The sequence below is a fragment of the Eulemur rufifrons genome, chromosome 20 (assembly GCF_041146395.1).
Source record: "Eulemur rufifrons isolate Redbay chromosome 20, OSU_ERuf_1, whole genome shotgun sequence".
Classification (NCBI taxonomy): Eukaryota; Metazoa; Chordata; class Mammalia; order Primates; family Lemuridae; genus Eulemur; species Eulemur rufifrons.
Genome location: NC_091002.1, coordinates 48460908 through 48486496, shown reverse-complemented (window position 1 = coordinate 48486496; position 25589 = coordinate 48460908). Strand labels below are relative to the sequence as shown.

Here is a 25589-nt window from a genome sequence, read left to right as displayed (position 1 = left end):
AAGTTTATTTGTATTTCATTATGAGTGATGTTCCATATTTTCCCAAATGTTTGTTAGCTATTTGTATTTTTTAAGTTGCATGTTTATATATTTTGCCCATTTTTCTGATGGTTTTGCTTATTGATTCTTAAGGACTCTTTGCTTATGAGTCAACCCTCTGTTAGAATTTTACCCAACTCAAACCTCTCCCCCATTCATTTTTTATATGTGATTTTCATTTTTGTATAGTCACTTCTCCTCTTATGGTCTTTAGGTATTATTGTCATGCTGTAGAGAGGTCTATAAACCCAAGATTTTAATTCTGAAGTCACTTTTTAAAAACTACCCCTTTTATTTACATGTGTGTGTGATTGACGTGGAACGCTTCTATTTGTCCCAAATGGCTAACCAGTGGTTTCAACACCATTTCTTTAGTAACCCCACTTTCCCCCCACATAATTTAGTCCTTATCTTATTGTAAAAAATACACCTTTTGGGGGGAGACTGGGTAAACAGGCAAACCACGTGATGAGGTAACAGTGTAAGTTGGTAGAATCTTTGGATGGGGCAGCAATGATTAAAATGTGGAATTAACTAGGGTAGGGCATAATGGTTTACTACGGGGTACAGGTTTAGAAGAAGGATAAGTGGACTTTTCATATTTTCTGCAAATTGTTTTAAGAAACCCAAAGACTGGGTCACCAGAAAATATGTAGTGGTGAGATTTTCACCTTGGGGCTTGTACCTCAACATGGGGCCTCCCACCTTATTTGCTCTGAGCCGCGAATAATTCACAAGAGTCACATCACTTTTTTTAATTTTTATTTTGATTTTTTAATGCTGCACAACACAATATTTATTTATTTCATTTATTTCATTTATTTATTTCTGTTTGCTGCTGTTATTTTTATCTTTTACTGAAAGTGAGAGGGAACTGTTGTGGCCTTTTTTTTCTTTTTCTGTAGGCCGCCTTAAGCTTTCTAAATTTGGAAACATCTAAGCAAGCTGAAGGAAAATGGGGGTTTTTTTTGAAGGAAAATGGGGGTTTTGAAGGAAAATGGGGGTTTTGAAGGAAATTGGGGGTTTTGAAGAATCTCTGGGGGAAAGGAAAGGTTGCTTTGTTAATCATGCCCTATGGTGGGTGATTAACTGCTTGTACAATTACGTTTTACTTTTCATTAATTGTGCTTAAGGCTTTAATTAAATTTGGGTGTTCCCTTTTTAGAGCAGCTCGTACTGACGAAGGTGCATGCGCTGGATGATGTCACGGCAATCGTTGAAGACACGGCGGATGTTTTCGGTGTCCACGGCGCAGGTAAAGTGAGGGTAGCAGTAGTGGCGCCCGTCCCCGCTGGCGGTGCTGATTCTCTGTGGGGACACAACACAGGACGGGTCAGTGATGCCCTCGTAGGAACCACCCTGTCACCAGTGGGGACATCTCCCAGGGATGATGACTGTTGCCTAGCTAGGAGTGTTGTATTAAGACAAAACCCAACGAAGGGGAACACACAGCTAAAACTCACACTGGATATTGGTGAAGAACTGGATAGTCGAATCCCCAAATTTAGCATTAAGTATGTTTACATCCATAGGGGAAAGGGGGGAGCGAGAGAGGGAAGTAAGGAACAGGCTCTACTCACCAGAAACTCGTCACGAATGAAGTACTTGGCCCGGGTCACGCGTGGGTCCTCTCCAGGCTCAGGAGTAGCTGTAAGAAAATAGAAATATTTCATTACTTAAGGTAATTAAAGGTTAGAGCAGATCTAGGGTGCTTAATATCACTGTAGCCCCCTCACTTCTTAGGACTCTGAGTAGAAATAATTTTTTCTTGCTTCCCTTATAAAAATCCTTAATAAGTTTGGTGGTGGGAGGAGGGTGGGGGTTTTCAGCCCCGCCTTTTGAGAAAGAACCACCTAAATGGGCAGCCGCCAAAAAAATGGAAGCCACACGTACCATCCTCAGGAGTAGTGTAGCGAGCGAACTCTGGAAAGTAGTCCTCAATCTTCGATTTCCCAGCAAGGACTTTCTCAGCGAGCAGATCTTGCTTGTTGAGGAACAGAATCACAGAGATGGTGCGCAGCCATCTAGCAAGGAGGGAGGTGGGTTTCAGATGCTCGCCCAAGAGCTGGCCCAAGACCCTTTTTTTCTAACAGTACAAACCAGGGCAAGGGTGGGTTTTTACTCCACAAACCTGTTGTTCCAGATGCTCTTGAAGAGGTTCAGAGCCTCCTGCAGGCGGTTGGTCTGGTTGTCCTCTCGAATGACCATGTTGTAGCTGCTGCTGGCCACCACGAAGATGATTGCAGTCACATCTAGCCACAAGAAAGCAAAAGCAATGAGTGGTAGAAGCTAACGTGATCCTTAACGATTACAAAAGCAAAATGTGCTTTAAGAGCAGCGAGGCCGAGTGCATCCATACCGTTGAAGCACTGGATCCACTTGCGGCGTTCGTCGCGCTGGCCACCCACGTCAAACATGCTGGCGGGGAGAAAGGACACGTGGTTATATCAAAGGGGCCATCGCTCTAACTGCCAGAGGGAACATCAAGAAACCACTATCTCCTGGGGTGGGTGGGGGGCAAGGGTAATATACATAACCTAAACTTTTGTATCCCCACAATATGCTGAAATAAAAAAAAAAGAAAGAAAGAAACCACTATCTCCACTTTATAAAGAAGTGAACTATTTATTCTCTTACTGGAAGTTGACTTTGTCCACCTGGAACTTGGTCTCAAAGATTCCAGAAGTCAGGACACGGCAGCGAAGCAGGTCCTAAAACAAAATTCAGGACAATGGCTCTCACACAAACCAATCGAAATAAAAATAACTGCCAATCTAGAGCAAAAATCTTGAGTAGCTTGGAAAGGGGGCCGAGTCCTCTGATTGTGAGAAGTTTGGCATACCTGGTCAGTTGGCACATAGTCATCCTGCTTGATGATATCAATCTTGTCCAGGAAGCTGGGGCAGAAAGACACATGGAGGTGTTCAGAGCACGCACATCTATTTGCCAACTATTTGTGTCTCTACAAGGTCAGGCTAAATGGAAACGACTGTCCCACAGTTCTAGAGCATTAAGTCAATGGCACTTTTGCTTGCACATTGATTGCATTTATGACTCAAAGCTTAGCCTTAGAGGGGTTAGGGCGAACAGCATTTAAATAAATTTAGGAACTGGGGAACTAGAAACGTGTCTAGCAGCTATTTATGAATTCTCAGGGCACCCAGACTACACACATAGCACAGGACAGTGGTGGGGCATTGTTCTTCAAGTTTTTCTTTTTAAAAGTTTACTTTTGTGTATCTCAAGCAGCAGAGAGAGGACCCCAAAGCAGAACTATCGGCTTCTGTGCTGTTTGATAACGGCTGACAAAATTTTGAATTGCTCGACTAAAATGGCACATAATACGAAAATTGTATAACTCCACCTCATTGGGTTGTAAAAAACATACATGTACAGTGGCACACTTGAAGGCAGCAAGGATTTCCCCCTCAGGGGCAAAAGGGATTGTTTTACTTACTGAGAATCTGTATCCTTTCCTTTTTACTTTTTAAGAATCTCATTGATTAAAGAGAACAAAAGAGGCCGGCACAAAGAGGCCCTTCTTGCCCTAACCACCCTGAGCAGGAAACAAACACAGAGTTCCCTTCCGTTCTATTTGGTCCATGGAAGAGAGCACTCCAGATATTAAACTTTTAGTTTAAAAAAGTTATCTTGCTTGTGTTGCTTGAGAACACACACAGGAAAATTAACTTTTAGAAGAGTGGGGTAATTAATATGGAAAATTAATGTTAAAGCCATTTTTTTGGGGGGGGGGTAGAGTTTGGAATTGTTTTAAAGTGGGCTAATCAAAAATGAAAAATCACAAAGGGAAAAAAGTCTATTTAAAGAAATTCCGTAAGTTTTTTTTCTCCTTCCTTTTTACCAGTTCAGAGTTAGTCTGGCTTAGAGGATATACTAACTTGCCCAATCAATCTTACATTACAGCACCAGGCCAGAAATAGCTCCCCAGCCACCCTGGCCTCCAGCATGTTGCCATGGCAACAGAACCACAGTTCTATAAATAGCTCATCAGCACCAAATCTTGTGAGAGAGACATCTGGAGTGGGGCCAGCCAAACCCCAGCTCAACAAATAAAAATAGGCAGCTTAAGAAATGGGCACGGTACCAGTATCTCAACTTTAACATAAAGGCAGTTCAACCAGAAACATACTGGTCACTGCAAAGGCAGGGCTGTTTGAACCATCCCATAAGGGAAGACATTTTAAAAGTTTTAAGCTACATTGTTCTCTTTTTCTCTGAGTTTCCTTAAAACTTTTCATAATCTGTGCAAATGATGCAGTTTTTAGCTTTTAGTTTCAGGAGTAATCGAGTGTTGCTTAATTAAAAAAAAAAACAACTTTTAAATAATATGACCTTTGCCCCCCAAAACCTGGCTCAACTACTGTTAATTAATAAATTTGTTATTCCACCCCCAGCATTTAAAACTGGGATGGTTAAACCCTCCTAATCTTGTACCTGTACTTAACTTCTGACTTGGATCCAAAATACAAAACGCAAACAATTCCAGGATTTCCATTTGTTTTGCATTACTATAATTAGCGCTTCCAGCTTTTAGATCAAACTTTTCAGAAAATCAGGGACTTTGTTGAAGGAGGAGTGGGGGTTGGGGTCACAGGGACTGGCCAAGATGGACTGTTTTTCTGTTCCTTGAAAAAACATACAAGTTTGCTTGTATATTAAACCATGAAATATCTATGTATGTGACAACTGAAAGTGATCAAATGAACTTCCTATGGGAAAGCAGCGCAAAGGAAGGATAAATGGACGGATTTCGCACACCCTGACCCCAGCTTATGCGATCTGTAGAAAACAGTATTTTAAAGAACTTGCTTTTTGTTTGTTGTCTGACTGCTAGTACCTCTTCCTCCCTGCTACTTTTTAAACTGGTTTTCGCAATCAGTTCCTCAGGCTTGGGGCTACTAACTAATGCAATTTTAGCTGTTTGTGAGCCAGCCTGATACCTTGGTTCTGATTAGTTAGTACTTTCTATAGCAAAATTGGTTCTGAGTTTCAGCTACTTATAATAACAAAAGCTAAAACACCAAACCTCTACTGCCTACCCCTCCCCTAGTCAAAAAAGACACCCCCACTGCGGAATATCACTCACTGAGATTGCTTTGTGTGTTTGTGCAGCAGCAGCAAACAAAAGTATCTTTAAATTTTTTTATAACCCTGACCACCATATGTCTGCTATATCATGCGCGGGTGGAGGGAGGTCATAAACTATTTAAAAGGCAACTTTCCAGATATGTGGTATTACGTCCTCTGGAAGAGAGACTACGAAGGGTGCTGTGGGTGGAGGGAGGATCCCCCGGGGAAAGGCAGGGCAGGTGTCACGCAACAGGTGCAGCAGCTTAGGCATCAAGTGGAGGTGTGCAGTAAAATCTGTCTAAAGGACTTTGGAGAAAGATGTCTTTCACGTCGCTCTTGCTAGCCTGCCTTAACCTGTCATCCTCTCGGGCCATCTGTTTTATTTGAAAATAACCCCACCACTGTGCTGTGTTGTTTAGGTGTTCAGTTTAGGATTTAAAATCCACTGACCACTTACCATCCTTGAATCAAGACCCGGTGTGAAGGAATAAATGATATGAAATAGAGTTCAAAAGTCAAGACAACACAAAACTCCATCTAGATTCACTAATCTAATAATATCGGACTATGGCAGCTACCATGGCCACCTGATAGCAGAAGTGGCGAAGCAGTTAACAACCACCCAGGAGGGGCGGCATGTTTTGGTCTTCCCCGTCCCTGTCTGTCATGTTTCTAAATCACTGCAGTAAAATGTAATACTTTTACATCATCCCAAGTGTGAGAGCTGCCCTGTTTCCCTAAATGTCTGGAGGTCAATTCAATTAATTACATCAAGCTAAGTATAAGCATCACTTTACTGAAAGTAATTATCATTTTGCTCTAACTGGCATTAAATGTTTATATAATATAATGTCACTGCACTAAAAAAAAAATGCAATTAAGGGTTTTTCTTAATAAAACAAATGAATCAGACTAGAACTTTCTAACTGCAAGCAGGATAGCCGGTTGGCTTCTGTGACAGGAATCACTGGCAAGTGACTTTAAAAGCAAGAGTGGCAGGTTTTTTTGTTTTCTCCGTGTTTGCCTGCTCTGCGTGCTGAGAGGGTACTTACTACTGGGCACAGTCGATCAGCTGGTACTCGTTGGAGCGCTCGTAGCAGGCGCGCACTCCTTCATCCTGCCACAGAACCTTGGCATGCTCGTAGAATTCCTGAAGACGAACAGGAGAGAACATGTTGAAAGAGCGGAGCTCCGACAAATCAAGAACATTGTCATTCGAACTCTAGGACCATAGTTTACTATGTCACCTACACTTGGTGTGAATCTGAATTTTGAGCCCATTTAATGAATTAATGCTCATAAAAAACTTTAAAGTGAGAGTCCCAAGGTACCCTCGGGTGCTCTCAGTGGAATAACCCGACGGTTAGTACATGTGTGCCACATGTAACATGCAGTTTTGTTTGTCCTAAGAAGTGGATGAGGGAATAATTAAGCCTGCCACAGCTCAGGACATTTTCCCTCATAAAAAATTTATAATCTAATAAAGTAAGAATTATAGAATTAAAGGGTGCTGTTTATTTTTGAGGATAGGTAAGCCAAGATTTGCAAGGGGTGATAGAATTTTCGTTATCCATCTCGAACAAAGCCCTAATGATCATTAGTTGTTTTTTTTTTTTTTAAACATGAAGGGTATGCACGAGATTAACTTTTTCCTAGGGATCAATGTGTTTGGCCCAAAGTGTGGTTTGGACACCTGCCGAGGTGTGGGCTACCACTGATGTCCCCATGTGATCAGTGCTCAGGTGGGCGGGGCTAGGGCCACAAGTGAGGGGTGCGCTTACAGGAGGAAAGTCAAAGTCCGGCTTGTTCATCACACTCAGAATGTAGTCCACTCTGAACTGGTTCTCGGGGTTGGCCAGCTCCACAGGTGGCACCAGGTTGCTCATGGCGGCCACAATGGTCTGAAAGTGATTTAGCAAAGCGGTCAGGGGACAGCACTGTCTGAGAGGGAGGCTAAAGGACAGAAAGGGCAAGGAGGTAGCACGTACTTCAATGGCCTCCTTCAGGTTGTTTTTGATGTCCTGCACTTTGACTGCCTTATCACTGCAGTGGGATTGAAAAGAAAAAAAAATCATATTGCATACTGTCCATTGGGAGTGTCGCTTTAATCAAGATATTCCAACTAAAAAGCATAGTATTCTGTTATTCAAGGAGTTGTGGGTTCAGATCCGTGCAGAGATTGGAAGTACCTGAATAAAGGTGGTTTCAAATCATAACCTCCTGAATGTGTCTCAAGGACACACCCAGTGGGGCAGATTAGCAGACTGGCATTGTGATCACAATTGAGGCTACTGTACCAGAAGTTGCAAAGTCCATTTACTATCTCACATGCGGGCCCATGGGTTTGAAGCCCCCACACGCTACACACTAACACTTCCTAAAAGGTTTCCACTGACCCTTGTTGGCATCCTATTGGGGGTGGGGAGAAAAACAGTCCTATGGTTTGACTTGGAATTCACTCAGTTGCTAAATTAGCATACTGAGAACCAGTGAATGCAGGTGGTGGTGTTAACAATAGTTAATTATAGATTTCAAGGCTTTGTGGCCCTATTATCTGTTTGTTTATTTAAATAGTCGTTATGTGTACGCTGTTCTGGGCACTGCAGCTAGCAGCAGTGAACAACATTCGTTAGTAGACATTGGTCCCTCAATGTGAACAGGAATGAAATTAAAGATTCCACCCCCAGAAGTGCTTATGATGGTGGGTGGGGTCAGGTCTCTCTGTTAAATAGAGGTTAGGGGTTTTGTTTAACTAGATATATAGGATAGCTAGCCTGTGTGGTCTTCATGCAGTGAGCTATATTCAGAGTCGTTGGTCCCATGGGTAAAGGCCATGCCCTTTGGCCTCTGGGCACCCCTGACAGAATGTTAATTTTTGCACCCGCTTACACTGATCCAATGTTGCATGTCTATCAGAAATTAGCCTTCATTAGAGGCACAGCCGAGGAAGATTCTTGGACCTTTTGCTTGGAGTGTACATCTTGCCACACCCACAGCCCAAACCCTGCCCTCTTTGTTAGAGTGGGGGGAATAGAAACAACATGCACAGCATGCCTACGACGACGTGTCAGGCCCGAATGGGACAGCATCCTCGTGCAGAAGGAAGGTGCTGCACTCCTGCCCCACTGGTGGGGAAACTGAGGCTGAGAGGGGGGAAAGGTCTTGCATCACAGAGGCAGAAACTGGGGCGGGGTGCAGGGTAGCGGGGCGGAGGAAGAAGGGACAGAGTTTATCTTTTTCATTGTGGTTTGTTTTTTAAAATCTTCTGAGATTCCCAATTTTCAAAGCATTCACTTGGTTAATTTGCCATGTCATAAAATGGAGGGAGAAATTAAATAATCCCTCTAGAGTGGAACACAACAGAAAACAGAGGAAATGCAGAGGGGGGTTAATACCAACTGCAGCCTGGTAGGATGGTTAGTGATGCAGTGGGGGGAGAGAAAGGGGTGTCAAGCACATGCCTGTCCACAGGCCCTCCCCCCGCCCCCCAAAGAACTTGGTTTTTCCTTTTTCAAAGAATTGTAATAGCTAATATTTCCTGAGCATTTTATTCTTTCTGAATAAATATTTGTGTATTCGAGGGGTGGGCCCTCATTTTCTGAATGATCTCTTCTCACCCTTTTCATAGGGTCGGGGCTTTCTCTTAAACAGGCCTTTTGTGACACTGATCTTCTTGGAGTAAGGGGCCCACAGAGTTTACCAGGAACGCTCATCGGCGGTGGGGGATGTTGGGGGGGGGGGGACAGATGTCACCAGAAATCCTTTCAAGGGCCATTTAAGTGCTACAAGTCCAGAGAACCTAGGGGCAGAGGTGGGGAGAGGTAAGCTGCAGACCCCAAGTGTGGAATTTGTGCACAAAACTGAAATCTGCCTGGGGCCCCTGGACTCTTAAAGGACCATCTATTCTTGCAAGGGGACGAGTCTGCTGACCACCCTATGGGACTATTCTGCTTTGTACATGCAGAATTGAAGCTCATTTCTGAAATTAAGAATTTTCAGCCTTGGTATTATAGTTTCAGATCAATTATTTAGATGTTAGAGATTAAAAGGACCTGTGTTTGATTGTCCCTAATGTTCACTCTTGGATTCAGAATTTACCTAAATCCCCCCCCCCAGGACAAATCCATTCCCATTCATTAAAAACAGGCTCCATTTCATTGGTAATGAAAGCCATTAACCTTTGGTTTTAAGGTTCCACGATAGTAAAATTAGATATGTTTGGGTACTAAATACCCAGATCTGCATACAGCAAGAGAAAAGTATTTCCAGAAACAAGTTTCTTTCATTCAGTTTGATATTTTGGTCTAAGTAGTAGTAGTAGTATAATTGGAAAACTTCCAGTCTTAAAATACAGATATTTTGAGAACGTGTTCAGTATTCATCTACGTATGTGAATAGGTGTGGGAGTGTATCAAGTATAAAACAGCTAAAATAGAAATCTAAAATCTAATTCGGGTGTGTAATACTAAAACATAAAATTCTTCCATTGAAGCAATTACTATGTAGATGGAGATATTATACTGGGGGTTGGCAGGTTTATCATCATTTTTACTATCACTTAATGAATTTAACGTTGATTGTGAAATTCGGAGAAAATTCCTTAGATGTCTCTAAACTACTTGACAAAGGCAAAATATATGCCGATTGCTAGAATTCTGATTGACTAAAAAATGGGGCCTGGAAGTACTTTTAGGATATTGCTGGTCCCCTCCCCCCTCCCATGTATAAAGCAGATTAGCTGGGTTAAAATTTTAAGAGCCCCCCCACCCCCTTTAGCTAACTAAGTGGTAGGGGAAAGCTACGTTGTACTAAGTTTCATTCAGGTCTATACCTTATCTTTGTGCTTTTGTGGGAAAAGACAGACAAAAGAAGGAAGACAGAAGACAGACTCAAGATACAGGGATTGCTGAAACATGCAGAGAGTTTTTATTTATCAGGAATGTTAATACTTATATTTACTTTAGAACAGAGTCACAGAGACGTGCAGGCGAGGTATTAGTAGGGTTCAAGGGTTTAGCACAACATCTAGTACACAGTAGGATGCTGAATAAGGAAGGACTTGTCATCTCTCTCAAATGCCAACTTTTGGTACAGTAGCTTGTCAATTAGCCATTTTTTGAAAAACTGTTCTACTACATTTTTGCCAATTAAAGATGTCATTCCATTTTTGTTGTTTTTCAATCTCTTTCAAGGTCAGGTAGTAGGGGCCCCATCCCCCCTCCCCCCAGACAACAGAATAGTATTCTTATTAGGAGTTCCTAAGATGGGGCAATTCCAGCATGCAAATTGTGATAGGACAAGGCGGGAAGAGGAGAAACTGTAGCCATCATCTAGGGATAAAATATTCTAAAAGAAACAGATGAACAAACATGTGTCAGTTACTTTGTCCCCGACCCAATATCCTTTGCTCCTCCCCTCCCCTCCCCTCCCCTCCCCTCCCCTCCCCTCCCCTCCACAGAAGCTGTTTCTCTGAGAGGCCCTAGGCTAAGTCAATGGCTCTGCATGAAGAATAGCTGCTCCAATCACTTCATGCAGAATATGCAAGCAGAGCTAGCATGGTTACCTGGCATGCGCATGTATGTTTGTATGTGATGGATGTGGGATGCAGGAAGCAAAATAAATAAATAATAATTTGATAATGAATGGAAAAAAAAATGGATGCCGTTGTGAATTTCCTTATCCACTAGCTAATGTGAAGTGCTTTGGATTAAAATAAATTTGATCATTTTTAAAAGGCCAAAGGCTTTTCGAGATAATTTTTAACAACGACCTGCTGCAAGATGCCAAGGCATTTTTCAAAATTAAGGATGGTGCGGCATTATGTATTTTAATAGAGGGGAAATATATATATATATATTTTTCCAAAAGGTCTGAAATTTTAAAATCAGACCAACCACTGGGAATTTAGTAGAAAGTTTTAAAAACAAGTAGCTGGTTCAAATGGAGAACTGGGGGAAAATAGAAACCATATGGAAAAACATCAATTCTCAAAATCCTAAACTGATCATCTAAAGCCGAAATCTATAATGTTCCCCCAGCTGGATCTAATTATACTTTAAGCATGGCCAAAAACTGTTTTGCACTTCACTTGCTCCGAAATGTTAAGAGATTGTTTACACGTTATTTGCAAATGTATAACAATATGGCTGATGGCCCCCCCGAAATGATTTCATTTTCTTCCCAGGTCTCTGTCCTCAGTTTCCCAGTATGATCTTCATGTTTGTTTTCTTAAAAAATTTTCCTTTTTTTGAATGTGCCTACCCTTCGCTGTTGCTCCTTGCAGCCTGTGCGTCCTCTTCGCCGCCCCTTTTAAAGAGAGATTGAAAGCTCACCTAATCTGCAAGGCACCGCAATTTCATACACACCCCACACAGACTGTCTACATCCCTAAACAATCAGCCAAAAGCAAATGCAACAATTCGCGCGCAATTCTCCCGTTAATTCTTAGGTCGTTAATTCTTAGGTGGCCTTTCTGGCTAAATTGGAATGTCTATGGAGACTGCAGGCCGTAGGGGAAGAGTTCCACACCTTTGCTGCAGTATTCACAGAGCCCTCTGGAGACTCTGGTCCGATCCAGGAGGGACAGATAATTATTTTCTTGTGCTTTCACTAAATGTACATGCATTAGGGAGACAAAGCAGTGATTTATCTCACAATTCTTTTGAGAATATGGCAGCGCATGAGGCTCCCAGGTCAGAATCTTCACAATGTTGCAGATGAACACGCAAAGGCATAGGTGATTTTGCCCATGATTTCCTGGTATAAAATTAATGACCCTCCCCCTTCTTGCAGTAGGGGAAATTATAAGATAGTTTTATTTATAAATAATGGTTCTCTATAAATTGTCATCAATTAAAACTATGTCTGGACTGTGATGCAGCAAAAAAATTAAAAGAAAACCACCCCCCTACTACCACCCAAAAAACTCCCCTAAACAAAAAACCCCAAACCCGATCTTCATAAATAGTAGGAATTTCTCCTTGAAGGTGGAAGGTCATACTAGCTAAACCTGCTACATGATTTTGTAATTGATTAGCTTAGCTCAACCTATGTGAATGGTGTTTGTTTTCTCCTCTGGCACTAAATATAAGGAATTAAGAATGTCAGAATTGGTTTGTGACAAGTGAAGGTGACTGACTTAACAGCATCTATGTGCATACTGATTAACTCACTGAGAGTCACCATAAATAAAATTGGTAAACTCTCCCGTTTTTCTGCATAACAACCAATCTTTCTGGGTTCACAGTTAAACTATAAAAAGCATCCTAAACTAAAATGACCATTTGTACTGGTGATGTCATCCTTCTCTAACCCCCGATTACCTGATCTAACAAATTCTAGAATTTTCCATAAAGAGCTGCCTTCCATGTCCTGAAAGGTGATAAAATTTACCTTTGTTTCCCTAGTGGTTAGTGCATAGTAAGCGACAGCAAGCAGCTTTTTGTTTGTTTTGGGGTTTATAATTGAATTAAACCATGCGCAACTGAGGGATAAATTTCCAACTGGATCCAGGTTTAAGAAAGGGAGTAAGATTGCTAACCAGCTAGTAATTGCAAACTAGCGCCTCCAGCTGCTTGTGAATCTAGTGAGATTAACCACTTTCACACCGGTGAAAACAGGCTAGTAAACTTAGTTTTTTTCTGTTTCACACATTTTGTTACAATGGGCCCCATCTTGAGCCTGGGGACAAAAGTGAATTCCCTGATTGACTGAATGCTCCCTTTGCATTCTTCATGGCAAGCAGGACCCCATCTCTCACACCCCTAACATAAGCTGTCATTTCTCTTTTTTAAATCTTTTTTCTCTCACTGCAGGATTGCCACGTTGTCCGATGCTTGGAAGGACTTTTCAAAGGCAAAACTGCCCCTGGATATGGCCGGAAGTACCTAATCTCCAGTTTTCCCATCATTTACATGTTTCCTTTTCATTTCTTTAGACAGGGATATTGATTTTTTTAAAAAATGGAAACAATTTGCCCATAATCAGATTCAAAAGGGGGCAAAAAAAAAGAATTGTAAACAAGGGCTGCTACTTCCAACTTTATTTAATGTGAGAATATCATTGAAACAATGTTTCCCTAATAGTTTCAAACATCCTGCATTGGTCCATTACATTGAAATCTGCTGGGGGGGGGCGGGGGGGACTCTGCAGTGGTCAGCATGGGCCAGGCAAGGGGGTGGCCACGGCCCTGACAGCCATGTTGAAGACTCACTGCACCAAAATCTGGGAGGCTGCGACAGAGGACCTAGCCTCAGTGAGGCTGTCACAGGGCCAAGTACTCTTAAGTGTCCTCTGCAACCAGGCACTGTTTTCCTGGGATAGGGAGATGTTTTACACAAACACTGGTGCTTTATTAATATTGTTATTATTTGTTGCGCCTAAGATTGTGGCGGGGGGGGGGGGGAGCCCCAATGTCGTCTTACCAGAGTTTTCTAATATGTAAATTAGTAAGAAATTAAGTGAAAATTGGCTGCCCAGCCCTCAAAACCTACCTACACTCCCTAAAGGTTAGTATAAAGTTTGCGGCCCTTAGTCCGTGCCCTTTCCGCAGATTTGACACTTACTCTCCATTAAACCCATTAACATGCAGGATCCTCATTTGCTTCACAATGGTGCTTTTACCAGATTCTCCAGCACCTAGAAAATGAAAGTAAGTCTCAGGTTATGAAGCAGGCTTTTTACACACTTTGGGCAGGGAAAGGACTGCTGTTTTTTTGTTTTGTTTTGTTTTTTCCATAGAAGCAACACGCAAAAAACAAACACAACACAACAGACTTGCAATTTTCCTTGACATTTCTACGCACAGAAAATTAAATAAATATCCAACTTGGTGTCCACCTGCGGTATTTCACCATCAGATTAACAAGCAAGAGTTAAAGGTTTTGCTGTTTTTAAGTGGTTTTTTTTTTTTCTCTCCCCCTTTTGAGTGTTTAAAAAACTGTGGGGTGGGGCAAAGCAAAGGGGCAAAGAGAAGGAATGACGCAATTTTGTCATCTGAGGGGGAAACAAGAAAATTGAAGTTAAAACTGTGAAACTGAATTCTTGATAAACGAGCAATCACTGGTAACATGTACACATGAGTGTATGCAGCCACATAACTGCTCGTTGTCAGGTGTTTCATGGTTAAAATACCCAAGACTCACAAACAGCGCCCAGACACCGCAGGCTCCTCCACATCACGTATTGATGCAGCACTTCCCTCCTAAACATTTTCAAACTGCAGTTTCTGTGCAGGTTTCCCACCCCTTGGGCTACTTAAAAATCCACCCCATAAACCACAATATTATATTTTATCTACTTGTCCACCCCCCTCTCCTCGCAAACTGTATCTTTCTAAAGTTAAATTCCCTCTGGATACAACAGCCATGTTGCAGAGGAAAATGGACGACTATCAATTATCTGTCATCTTCTGAAAAACCACATTTTAATATCTAATACAGTGCTTGAGACTGTATTAGCATTAATATTAGTAACCTGCAACAACAGTATAAGGAGTAACAAAAGGACAAGACTTAAATCATAAGGAAAAATATTCCTGGGATCCACTGAATTTGAAAGATCCCAAGTCCTCCAAACTAGAAAAGTATGAAGGAACACATGCCTCCATTTTAAATCACCTTTCATTTGTTAAAAAAATATATATATGTACATATTTATGGGAAAAACAAACATTTCCATCAAGCTAGAGGGAGGATTGCTGCTATTTTGCATTTTGGTTTTTGCAATGCACTCTCTCCAACAAATAATCCTTGTGTGAACAGTTTTTTGCCCTCCTCCCACACAAATCTGTTTGGTTTTTACCCCCTTTTTTTCTTTTTACTTTTAATTGTATTAATTGTTTTGTTTTAATGACCAGATAGCAAAGCATTCCTCCCTTGCTTGCCTTTTCTCAAGGCTGTAATCAATATCTGTAAAAGTTAAAATTAGTTTCCACAGAAACATTGATTTCAAAGCAAACACTCTATCTTAATGAGCCTAAATTAAAATATAAAAGGAACTATTAAGAGATTCCATGAAGAGAATAATATTAATCAGGATCTCCAATATTTTAATGTTGGAAGTGTTAAAATCCGCAACACTATCTTTTACAGGCACAAACAGATCTGTGCCTCAGTTTCCACATTTATGAAATGTGGCTGAAAAATTATTGTATGATTTTTTAGGGTTCTCTAATTCACTTAATTTTTATGCCATTAAATTAAGATGGAGTAAAAAGAGGATTTAGGGCGTTATTATGTTTCCTCTTTTGGGGGGGAGGCATTATTTGGTGAGAATCACCATTTTAAAAAAGCAAAATGTTGTGTCACTGGCTTGGGCTACAGATTTTTCTGCCAGAGGCTATCAATAAATCATGATAAAAATGCAGCCATATAGACTAGGACACTTAAAAAGATTATCCCACAGTGATGCCAGGTGTTTTCAGAGTAACAGTCTCAAATTAAGTGGACACTTTGTAATTATTGCACAAAAGGTGTTAGAAATTTAAGGTACCATTAGCATCACACTTAAATTAGTATTCAGATAGCAAGATAGCATTCAAGGGAAATATTCTAGACTTTTCCAGATTTATACTTTGAAATCAAGTCCCATGCATATTAATATTCACATAATTCTGCCTTTAAAAGTTTTAGACGAGACTTCAATATTTGTACCATTTAATAACTGAATTTGCAAATGCATAAACACCAAAGACACTTATTTTCACTTAATTATTTTCTGCTTTTATAAATCTGGACCCAGGAGAACAAAGATGTGACCCATCCAAAAAGAGCAAACCAAACACCACCAAAGAAAAAAAACAGCCTTTTACATTTTATTCCTTATAATCAAGCTGTTTTGTTGAAATGTGACCATGAACTAGGTCTTAACCTAGCAAACTGACAAATTTATTCAGATAGCCAAATTACCAAGGAAGTGGAAAACTTCCATGCTAATTAATGCTTGTGTGTAATTTTTTTGGCCATTTCAACAATTTTTTATGCTGCTTTTATTTTTTCCCAAAGCAGCACCTTAAAGAAAAAAGGAGGAAAGCCATTTCCTTTAACTTTTTTTTGGTCAAAGAGGAAAAATCGCAATCAAAAAAGAAGAAAAACCAAAAACCAAACAACCAAATGTCACTTGACAAACAACTAATTAATATCTTTTCATCTCCTCCACCTGGAATAAAAGTCTTCTCCTTAGAGCGCTCTCACCCCCCCCCACCCCCCGCGCCCACCTTGAAAAGCACCAAACAAACAAACAAACAAAAAACCACGCCATTTCCAAACCAAGAAGCCATTTACAGACAAATGTCATTTTCCAGTTTTATATGATTTGTGAATATCTTTGTTTTTTCGTTTTTCATAAAGCACTCACAATGTGGCCAACCAGAAGGAAAATGTGTGTTTTTTAATGGTTTATTAAAATGAGGTGGGGGGCCGCTGCTGGGGGGCAGCTGCTACAATTAATTCTCTTCTTTGCTTTTCAAAAGCCTGCAAGTCTGGAAGGGGAAAAAAAGGTCACACTGTAAAATGACGTGTCATTTGGCTTCACTGGGCACTTTTGGTACTAACTGTATGCATTTTTGTGTTGGGGGGGGTCTGTATTTTATTCGATTCTCCTCTTTCTTCCACGGCCCGGCCTGGCCCGGGACACGTCGGCTCCGCGCACACAGTCTGTCCTGCCCGAAACGCACCAAGTCGCGCCCAGAGGCTGCCGCCCTCCCCCCCACTCAGGCGCCACGACTCGCTCGCGCCCCCTCCCCCCCACTGCACCACCTTTATGGCTCCAAGCCTTTCCGAGGGGCTGATGTCACCCGCCCCCCCACTCTCCTCGGCCACTTCCCTAGCCAAAGCCTCCCTTTGGCGAGGCCCCTCCGCCGCCACGGCGCCCCCAGCGTCACCCCCTCCTCTTTTCGCCCCCCTTTCTTCCCCCTTTCCCTCTCCCAATAAATCACACACCCCAAGGAGGCGGGTCCCCCTCCCTCTGCCCGCCACCCCATTTCCTGTCCCCGAAACCCTCTTTTTGTCGCAGTCTCCGGAGCCCCGTGGGCCTCCCCTCCCCCTCCCCAACACGCACACAAACCCCTGGCGTCGTGTAGGCCTCGAGGAAAGAGAGAGAGAGAGAAAGAGCGAAAGGAGAGCGAAAAAGAGAGAGACACACACAGGAGCGGGCGGGCCGGGGAGGGGGACCCACGCCCGCGTCGCCACGGCCCTCCGCCCCATTTGGAGCCCCCACCCGGCCAAATTTGCGCCCTGGGGTCCCCCTTCCGGCCTCGCCCCCCAGAGACAGAGCCCGCGAGCCGGCAGCGGGCTCGGGAGCGCGCGCCCGAGGCGGGGGGTGGGCTCGGCGCGCGCGGCCTGCAGGGCGCCCCTCCGGGCCCAGCCCGGCCCGGGCCGGCGCCCCCCGCCCCGCCCTTACCCAGCAGCAGCAGGCGGTGCGTGGCCCGGTAGACCTGCTTGTCCTTCTGCAGCTGTTTCTCGATCTTTTTGTTGGCCTCGCGCTGCGCCTTCTCCTCGTTGCGCTGGTCCTCGGTCTTACTGTTTCCGAGACAGCCCATGGCGGCGGCGGGGCGCGGCCGGGCGGCTGCGGCGGGCGCGGGCGGCCTCAAGCGGGCCGGGAGGGCCGGGGCAGCGCCGGGCGGGCGGGCCGGGCGCGGGGCGGACTGGGGGCCGCGGGCCGCGGGGACGGGCGCGAAGGGGAGGGTGGTGGCGGTCGGACCGAGGGGCGCGCGCAGCTCCCCGCCCCTCGAGCCGAAGCCGAGGGGACTGATGGCCGCCGGGCCGAGGCGGACCAGAGCAGGAGCTGCGGGAGCTGCTGCCGCCGCTGCAGCCGCTGCCGCTCTTATTGCCTCGGCCCGGGCCCCCGTCGCCGCCCCGACCCAAAAAGCGCCGCGGCGGGCGGGGGGAGGCGGGGGGAGGAGGAGGCGGCGGCGGCGAGGGGGGTGGAAGGAGGAGGAGGAGGAGGGGATGAGGAGCAGCCGCCGCAGTCGCGGCGGCGGCGGGGAGGGCGGGAGCCGGCGGAGGGAGGTGTCCCCCCCGGGTGCCCGGGAAGGGGGGTCCCTCCGCCCGCTCCCGGCCTGGGACGGGACGGGTTGGGAGACGCCCCCCCCACCCCCCGGGCTCAGGCCCAAGTCGGGCCGGGCCGAAAGGGGAAAGGGGGCGTCTCCGCCCCAGTGACGACCCCTCGCACGACGCCAACGCTCCACCCCCCGGGCCGCGTAACCCAGCGGCCCCCTAAGCCTCGCTCCCCCCTCCTCCCGCGGGCGCCGCCAAGGGACCGGGGTGGGCGGAAGGGGAGGGAGGGAGTGTGCGCCAGGACTTAGGAAAATTTTTGAAAAGAAGAGAGAGACAGAGCGAGCCAGAGAGCAGAGTGTGGAAAAAGCGAGGCGAGCACGAACCAAAGTACAGAGCAACCGAAAAGGAAAACGTGTCCACAAACACACACAAATACTAATAAAACTCCACATTACACAGCGATGGTGGTGTCTGGTGGGGGGGTGGGGGGGTGGGGAGGGGGTCTGTCTACATGTACCGCTCCTGGCGCCCATGGCGCCGGGCTCCATGGCCCGAGCCAAAGGCGCCCCTGGCCCCAGAGCGACCCTGGCCAATGCCCCTGCGCCTGGCGCGGGTGCTCCAAAAGGTGAAAAAGGCGCAGCCCAGGAAGGTTTGGAAGCAGCAGGTCGTCCCGAACAAGAAGCCACAGCCACGGCCCGGCTCCGCGGGCCTCTGCAGCAGTAAGTTGAGCACCCACGAGGGGCTGTGCACGGAGAAGAACAGGAACACCACGAGGGGCAGCTGGGCTCTCAGTATTCCGGCCTTGATTGACCTGGGCCGCCACACGATGCCCCCCACACGAGGCAACGCATAGTAGTCGTCGTCCTCCTCGTCATCCTCGTCCGTTTCCCACTGGGCCCAGGCCCTACTCGTGCCCCCGCCGGCGGCGCCCTCGCCGAACCCGGCGGCGCCCTGCGCGGCGCCCTCGTCGTCGAAGGTGGCGGCAAAGGTGGCGGCGGCTGCCTCGGGGCGTCGGGCCTTCTCCGGGGCGTCCGACAACTTCATCTTCTTCAGCATCTTCTCCAGCTTCTTCCTCTCCTTCTCTAGCTTCTTCGCCTCCTTTTTCCTCTGCTCCAGCAGTTTCTTCTCTAGCTTCTTGCGCTCCTTCTCGGAGATCCCGTGCCGCCCCGAGCTCTTGGGTGGCGTCGGGGGCTTTGCGGCGAGCGGCTCTCTCGGCTCTGCCAACGCCGCAGCCGCCACGGCAGCTTCGGCAGCTATATCGGCAGCCGCCGCGGCTGTCTTCCTCTCACTGTCCGCCACCCGGGCTTTGAGCTTCTTGGCCATCTTCAGCATGGTGGCTCCACCACCTCGGGGAGCCCGGCTCCCGCCTGGCTTGGGTACCCTGCTTGTCCCCGGGCTTGGGCTGTCCAGCCCCTGTGCGCCCCGTGTCGGGGGGTCGCGGCTTTAAGTCCTGCTGCGCTGCCCCGGGGCCGTGGAGCGAGGCTGCCCCGGCTTGGGCTGCTGGGCTGGCTGCCTAAGAGTTAGCGCCAAAAAGGATGAGCAAACGAAAAAGGGGTGAGAACACACCAAAAGCACCCAACAACAACAAGAAACCAAAAACACCAAGAAATGTCAAACAACTCAAAAAAGAAAAGTGAAAAGGCGCAATGGCACGAGTTTGCTGTTACCCTCAGGCGCTCCTTGGTTAGGCTGTTGGGCACGACAATGGAAAAGAGAAAAGAGAAAAGAGAGAGAATTGGAGGGTGCCCGGGAGGCACAGGGCAGGACAGCAGCGCAGGGCGCCGCTGCCCTGTCCCGGTCCCGGTGGCTCTTGCCCGCGCTGGGCGACTTGCGCTTCCGCGGGAAGCCCTGGCGCCCCTCGACTTACATGTGAGTGAGGTGCACTCACACGCAAGGCAGTGCCTGCCTGCCTGCCGGCCGCCCGCCGCTGCCCCACGCCGGGACAAGAGTTCTCTCCAGCCGCGGTGCCGCAGCCCCGAGCCAGAGAGCCAGAGAACGAAGGAGCGCCGAGCCGGGCCAGCCACCTGACGCAGCCCGCTCCGCGGTGCCGACGCGACTGAGTGTCCCTGCCGGGGAACAGAGCTTCTAACCGGCCCGATGACGCCCCAGCCTCTTCAGAGGACCGACCCACAGCAGCGGCCCCTATAAACCGAAGGGGAAGCGCAAAAAATCGGCCCATCGAGGACGCGTCCAAATGGGCCGCCGCGCACCCTAGGGGTGTGGGCCGGTGCGGGGACAGTGCGGGTGTGGTCAGGGGGCGCAAGGGGCGCCGTGGTGGGGGGCACGAGCGCGCCCAAGACGGTGGGCTCTCGACCCCGCCTCCCAGACCTGCCTCCCAATTTTCGGTGAGTGGTGTAGCCCTGGGCGGCGCTTACCCCTGCTGCGCGCCTCCTTACCTCCGGTTTCCCGGTTAGTGCACGCGGGACGGCCACCCACCCCTCCCTCCCGGCGGCGCGTGCCCGCGGAGGTAGGTGTCGGCAAGCTTAATTCTAATTAATTGCGACTCCCGGACAGAGTTTCAGATCTTCTGATGAGAAAAGTACGATGGGCGCGCAAAACTAGTATTGATAGAAGAATCGGGTGGCAGGCAGCGCGCCGGCGACAGGAGAGTCAAGGAACAGAGGCGAGAGTTCTGGAGTCTGTGCACCGGACGTCCTCCCAGGTGGGAGAGGTGGTGGCCCGGCCTGGGCGCCGCGGGGACTCTGAAACAGAGGGAAAAGTAGTTTACTGAACATGAACTTGTTTCAGGATTGTTTCAAAAGTCTAAAGTGTCCCGCCCCCTCTCTCATCCCTACACTAGGATGTAGTAGAGAACAGGGTTAAGGGCAGAGACACGAAACTTTCAACCACTTGACTCCAGCCCACTTTTCCTGGGATCTTGGTTGGGTCCCTTGCTGCCCGGAGTGTATCTGCTTGGGTACAATTCATTCATTCATTCATTCATTCAATAAATGTTTGGTCCATGCGGGTTGGTGTGGCCCACCATGTGCCCATGCGAACAGGATAGCCAGGTAATCAGGCAAAGACGTGGTGCTGACCTTGGATGGCACACAGACCCCAGTAAACCCAGATCCGCAAAGTAATCCCGAACTGTCTTCCAACTTTAATTCTCTTTGACTTCTAACTTGGGACGTTTGAGAAAAGAAGTCTACCTATGAATATCTAACAGTCCCGAGGGGTATGAGTTGACGGATATTTCCAGAGGCCTTAAGTAAATTGTTGGGTATAGTTTTAAGGTAGCTTTGAAAATAAAAAGACACTGTTACCCGCTCAACAGGACCATTGAAATCCTCCCTTTCCCCGTCTGCTCAGCTTCAAGTAAGAACAGGTGTAACAGATGAAGATGCCATATATTATTTTCCTTGGCCCCTTCAGGTATACCTCTACCCCCATTCTACAAGGCCTCTTTTTTATGAAGCGAAAGGGCAACAGAGGATTATCCAACATCACCAAAGAACACTTGGAATTAAGAACAGGAAGCAAAACATTGACACTAGACCCGAATCACCTGCAGACCCCCGAATTTCCCAAACTGCTCAAAAGTTGCTATACTCTGCTCAACACAAGCCAGGTCTTTGTCACACTCTGGATCATGATCTCTTTTCCACACAAAAATACACTTTCTTTTCATAAAAGCACCTAGGTTGATACTTTTCACCTAATCAAAATGAAATAAAAATATTTAACTGATACACCCGAACGTGCTCATATGAAAATTCAGCAGTAAGGCCTTACAACCAGTATTTCAAGGCTGTTTGAAGAGACGGCTCACTATCATTCACCAGCTAGACTAGAACTACTTGAAGACAGGGCCCAGGTTTCATAAGCTTCATATGTTAAATAAAAACTTATGGGTCGAATTTGATTCATCAATTGTCATTTTTAAAACTTGGTAAAGACTTCTAAGAGGGAGAAACAGGCCAGAAATTTTTGTTATGCTCCACTTGTTCAACAGCAAAGACTTCCTGCTTCCAATGTGGCGAAGCACAAATACATTGTATTTAAGAGGTACAAGGTAAATAGTAACCAATACAACCTTGATACTTATGCCAATAGCTACATAGTTACAAATGAATAAAATGGACAGTCTCCTTATTTGGAAATCTCTGAGTTGGGTTACCACCTTCCCCTTTTAGATAAATAGCACACCTGAACTTTAAAAGGAGTGAAACTTCCCTGTGTCACATACTAACCATGTGTTCTAGGCAGGGCACAATTGGGATTACCGTTTTAGAAATATGTAACGCAAGGTCAGGCTTACTCCTTTCAACTCCTAATCTATCAGTGCATCCTTGAAAAAAAATTTTTCTAAGTGTAGGTTTCACCTATATTTTATTATGACTAACTACTGATGGACAAATAAAGCATTTACTTTGTAAATAAATGGCAGCAGGTGGAACCAAAGGTTTACAGGTAAGCAAATGACATCAAGAGCTCTGAAACACAAGCTGGTTTGTGGTCTGTTGGGTTTTCTGTTTTCACTGGACACAAAGTAAAAGAAGAGATTTTACTTAATGGGTATGGTGAGCTGACACCATCTACAGTTTTTGGCCTAGCATTTTACTTTCCCAGGCCCTAAAAGCTGTAATTGTTTAAAAAGTCTTTCGGATTTGGAGGTTACCCTGTGTGACCTTTTCAGATTAATTAATAATTTATTTTAATAGATCAATACTGTTTTAAGTTATTGCTTTGAGACAGGAGTAATTCATTAGCATAATTCTTAGAACAGTCCAGACTAGCATTTTCCAATGGAAGGGGCTTCTCATTTGGCTCAGGAAGAGATGGAAGTTATGGAAACTCCAAGCTCTAGAGAGGGACAAAGGGCTAGAATGTCCTGGGTATAAAACGCCCAGAGAGTGCACAGATCCCTGGCTCAGGTGACTTGCTTCATGCCAAAGCCAGACAGTTGAGATAATAATACATCCCTAACCTAAAACCTAGGTCACTTAACAATACAACTTGGTTAAACAGGTGGTGTTACACGCTACACAGAGAGATGGCCTAGCAACATTGCTTTCTAGCATTCCATATTTTACAACAATGGATGAATTCACATGTCGAAGTTTGAATTTTGTGGTCTTGTAAGCTTCATATTTGTGGATGCAGTCTGTGCTCCTTGGCTCTTCTGCCTCCTTCTGAGTAAGAATGCCTTGTCTGCTTTTGCAAGCAATAGACTTGCTACAGCTTAGACTCTTAAATACACTGTTATACTTAATGATGTAATTCAGTTTTTGGACAAGAGTGTTCTCCTTGGCCTTTCATTAGTTGGGGTCATTTTAAGTTATTTTCCAAGAGTCCAGAGAAAATATAATTATAATATTATTTTAATAGCCTTGGAAACAATAAATAGGTTTCCACTGAAACAGAAACTTTGGCTGTAAGGTTTTAATAATAGTATTTAGCACTTCCTACTTTTTGTCTTCAGAGCACATTCTGTACTTTCATTAACAACAATGACTGAAACTGTTATTGCAAATGAATGTTGAAGCCTATGCCATGTAGACGATGAAAGTAGGAATTGTAACAAGCATTTCCTAGTCCCACTTAATGCCTGTAAGAAAGTTTTATTACTTAGGATGATAAATGTTCTTAAAAATATAATGTAGTGATTATCCAGGGCATTTTTTTTCTTGTCATATTACTAGTTAGTAACTTCAATCACAAAGTAACCCTAAACTTGTATTCAAAACTAAACATGATGTAAAACTTCACTTCAGAAGTCTTAAAGTCAACTACTGAAGAATTCACTACCTGGCCATATGAAATGTCCCTATTTAATATCCATCAACTAATTTTGAAATAATTTGTTTTTAATTCTGAACATACTCCAATTCAAGCAGAATGTGGAGGTGCATTGGCCAATGTGTTTGGACCCAATTTCTTGAGCCAATGGCTTTGAGATACTGGTCAACCATCTACTCAAAACTATGGCGCACAACATGAAGGCAATTGGGATTTCCCACAGCCTGTCTTCTTCTACCTTGACTCTGATGGGCAGGTATCATCTATGAGAGGAACGTCCTGGTCCCCATGGAGGTATAGTTCCCAAGGCCATTGGTGCCCTTCTCATAACATCTCCATGAGCCCCAGTGTGAGTGGGTATGGACTTTTAACAAAGCCACCATCTACCTTAAAGGGGGTTGGGGGGAGCTAACAAAAAGAGACTATGTGCATTACCTTGTTCCTTTTAATACTTAAACCTAAATCATGTGATATACATATTAATTTTGGTTGAAGATTCTAGATAGACAATCAAGGAGGGAAAGACAAACCCACCAGCATAACCAAAAGGGAGGCCCACCCGCCAAACACAGCAGCATAAACAATGAATTGCTAAACTAAAAGTAAAATCCAGGAAGGAGACTGAGCAAGCCCCATTCTCTTAGGAGTATGTCAACATCAACAACAGACCATTGGCCCACTTAGTGGAGATCTTAATTGAGTAAAAAAAAAAATATTTAAGCATTTACCACTCTACAGCAGGAAAGTTAATTTTCCTAAACTAAAATATCCTTCACTTCCCTTGGGGGAAAAAATTTCACGAGGACTAAGGTAATGGGAAAACCTGTTGCTTAGAACTTTTAGCTTGGCCTTGAAGATGGAAACTCATCCAGGATGGGCAACAGTGCAGTAAGACTAGTTAAAAATAGGCATAGGCCAGTTCATTTTTGTTCTTATTTACAAGGTACCTTCTTTAAATGACATTTTGACCCAGCATCTTACTCAACAAATACCAGAACAAAATGGAAACGGGTTGGTGCGCCTGGAGATGCGATGCTGCAACCCATCGAGCGGTCTGAAGTTCTAATAATGCCTCCTTAGGTAAAAGAAGAACCTCTCTGATTTTAAAGATTTTAGGCTATTTTTCATTGTATTCAATTCTTCAAGTTTAGCCCCATACAATTAGAGTTTGCTATGTGGATATACACAAATGAAACAACTGCTAAATAGAAGTGTTCCATCTTCAGTTTTTTACTTTATCTACCTACCAAGAAAATATATGTGATCATTTTCAAACAGCCTTGCAATTAGTGAACAGCCTCAGTTTGGGACAACTGGGATTGACTGGGCTGTGGTGTCATTTGCCTCCCTAGCTGAAACCCCCTCTTTTTGTCCCACTTCCATCTGCTGTTGATAAACCTGGAATTAAGCAATTAATGTGACATAATTAGTCACACATTTAATTCATCTAGAAATGTAGGTACCTTTTCATTTTTGTGTGTTTGCCCACACACGTTTACAATGAAATTTAAAAATGTGTAATTATAATTGAGCTCCACCTATTTCCCTGAGTTTTTATCTTGGGGAGGAACTAACCACCAGGGCACACACTGCGCAGCTCCCAGTGAGAAAGGCTGATTCCTCCCTTCCAGGTGGCTCCACACAAGCTGCCACTCTCCTTCACATGCCAACCCAGCCTGCTTTTGTACAATTTCCATTTAGCCCCCATTTGGCCAAAATGCA

The 25589-nt window shown here is 45.1% G+C and overlaps 1 protein-coding gene across 9 annotated transcripts in view; it reads right to left on the bottom strand.

Annotated features, from left to right (window-relative positions):
• Window positions 1-812: 812 nt before the first annotated feature.
• The window catches only part of LOC138401190 (guanine nucleotide-binding protein G(s) subunit alpha isoforms short), a 50596-nt gene continuing 25819 nt past the window's right edge, over window positions 813-25589 (bottom strand). For 3 of the 9 annotated variants that reach the window (XM_069496526.1, XM_069496527.1, XM_069496529.1), the window contains 12 exons: window positions 13695-13767; window positions 11392-11436; window positions 7119-7173; window positions 6912-7031; window positions 6183-6280; window positions 2882-2936; window positions 2677-2750; window positions 2399-2457; window positions 2171-2291; window positions 1933-2063; window positions 1620-1687; window positions 813-1347 (listed from right to left, as the gene is read on the bottom strand). In XM_069496526.1, coding sequence (XP_069352627.1) covers window positions 1201-1347; window positions 1620-1687; window positions 1933-2063; window positions 2171-2291; window positions 2399-2457; window positions 2677-2750; window positions 2882-2936; window positions 6183-6280; window positions 6912-7031; window positions 7119-7173; window positions 11392-11436; window positions 13695-13767 — 1046 coding nt within the window. In that variant the 3' untranslated portion in view covers window positions 813-1200. Of the gene's footprint in view, window positions 1348-1619; window positions 1688-1932; window positions 2064-2170; window positions 2292-2398; window positions 2458-2676; window positions 2751-2881; window positions 2937-6182; window positions 6281-6911; window positions 7032-7118; window positions 7174-10900; window positions 10904-11391; window positions 11437-12139; window positions 12143-13694; window positions 13768-17529; window positions 17781-19992; window positions 20027-25589 lie in introns of those variants that run through there. The other 6 variants (XM_069496531.1, XM_069496533.1, XM_069496530.1 and 3 more) reach the window with 6 other exon arrangements.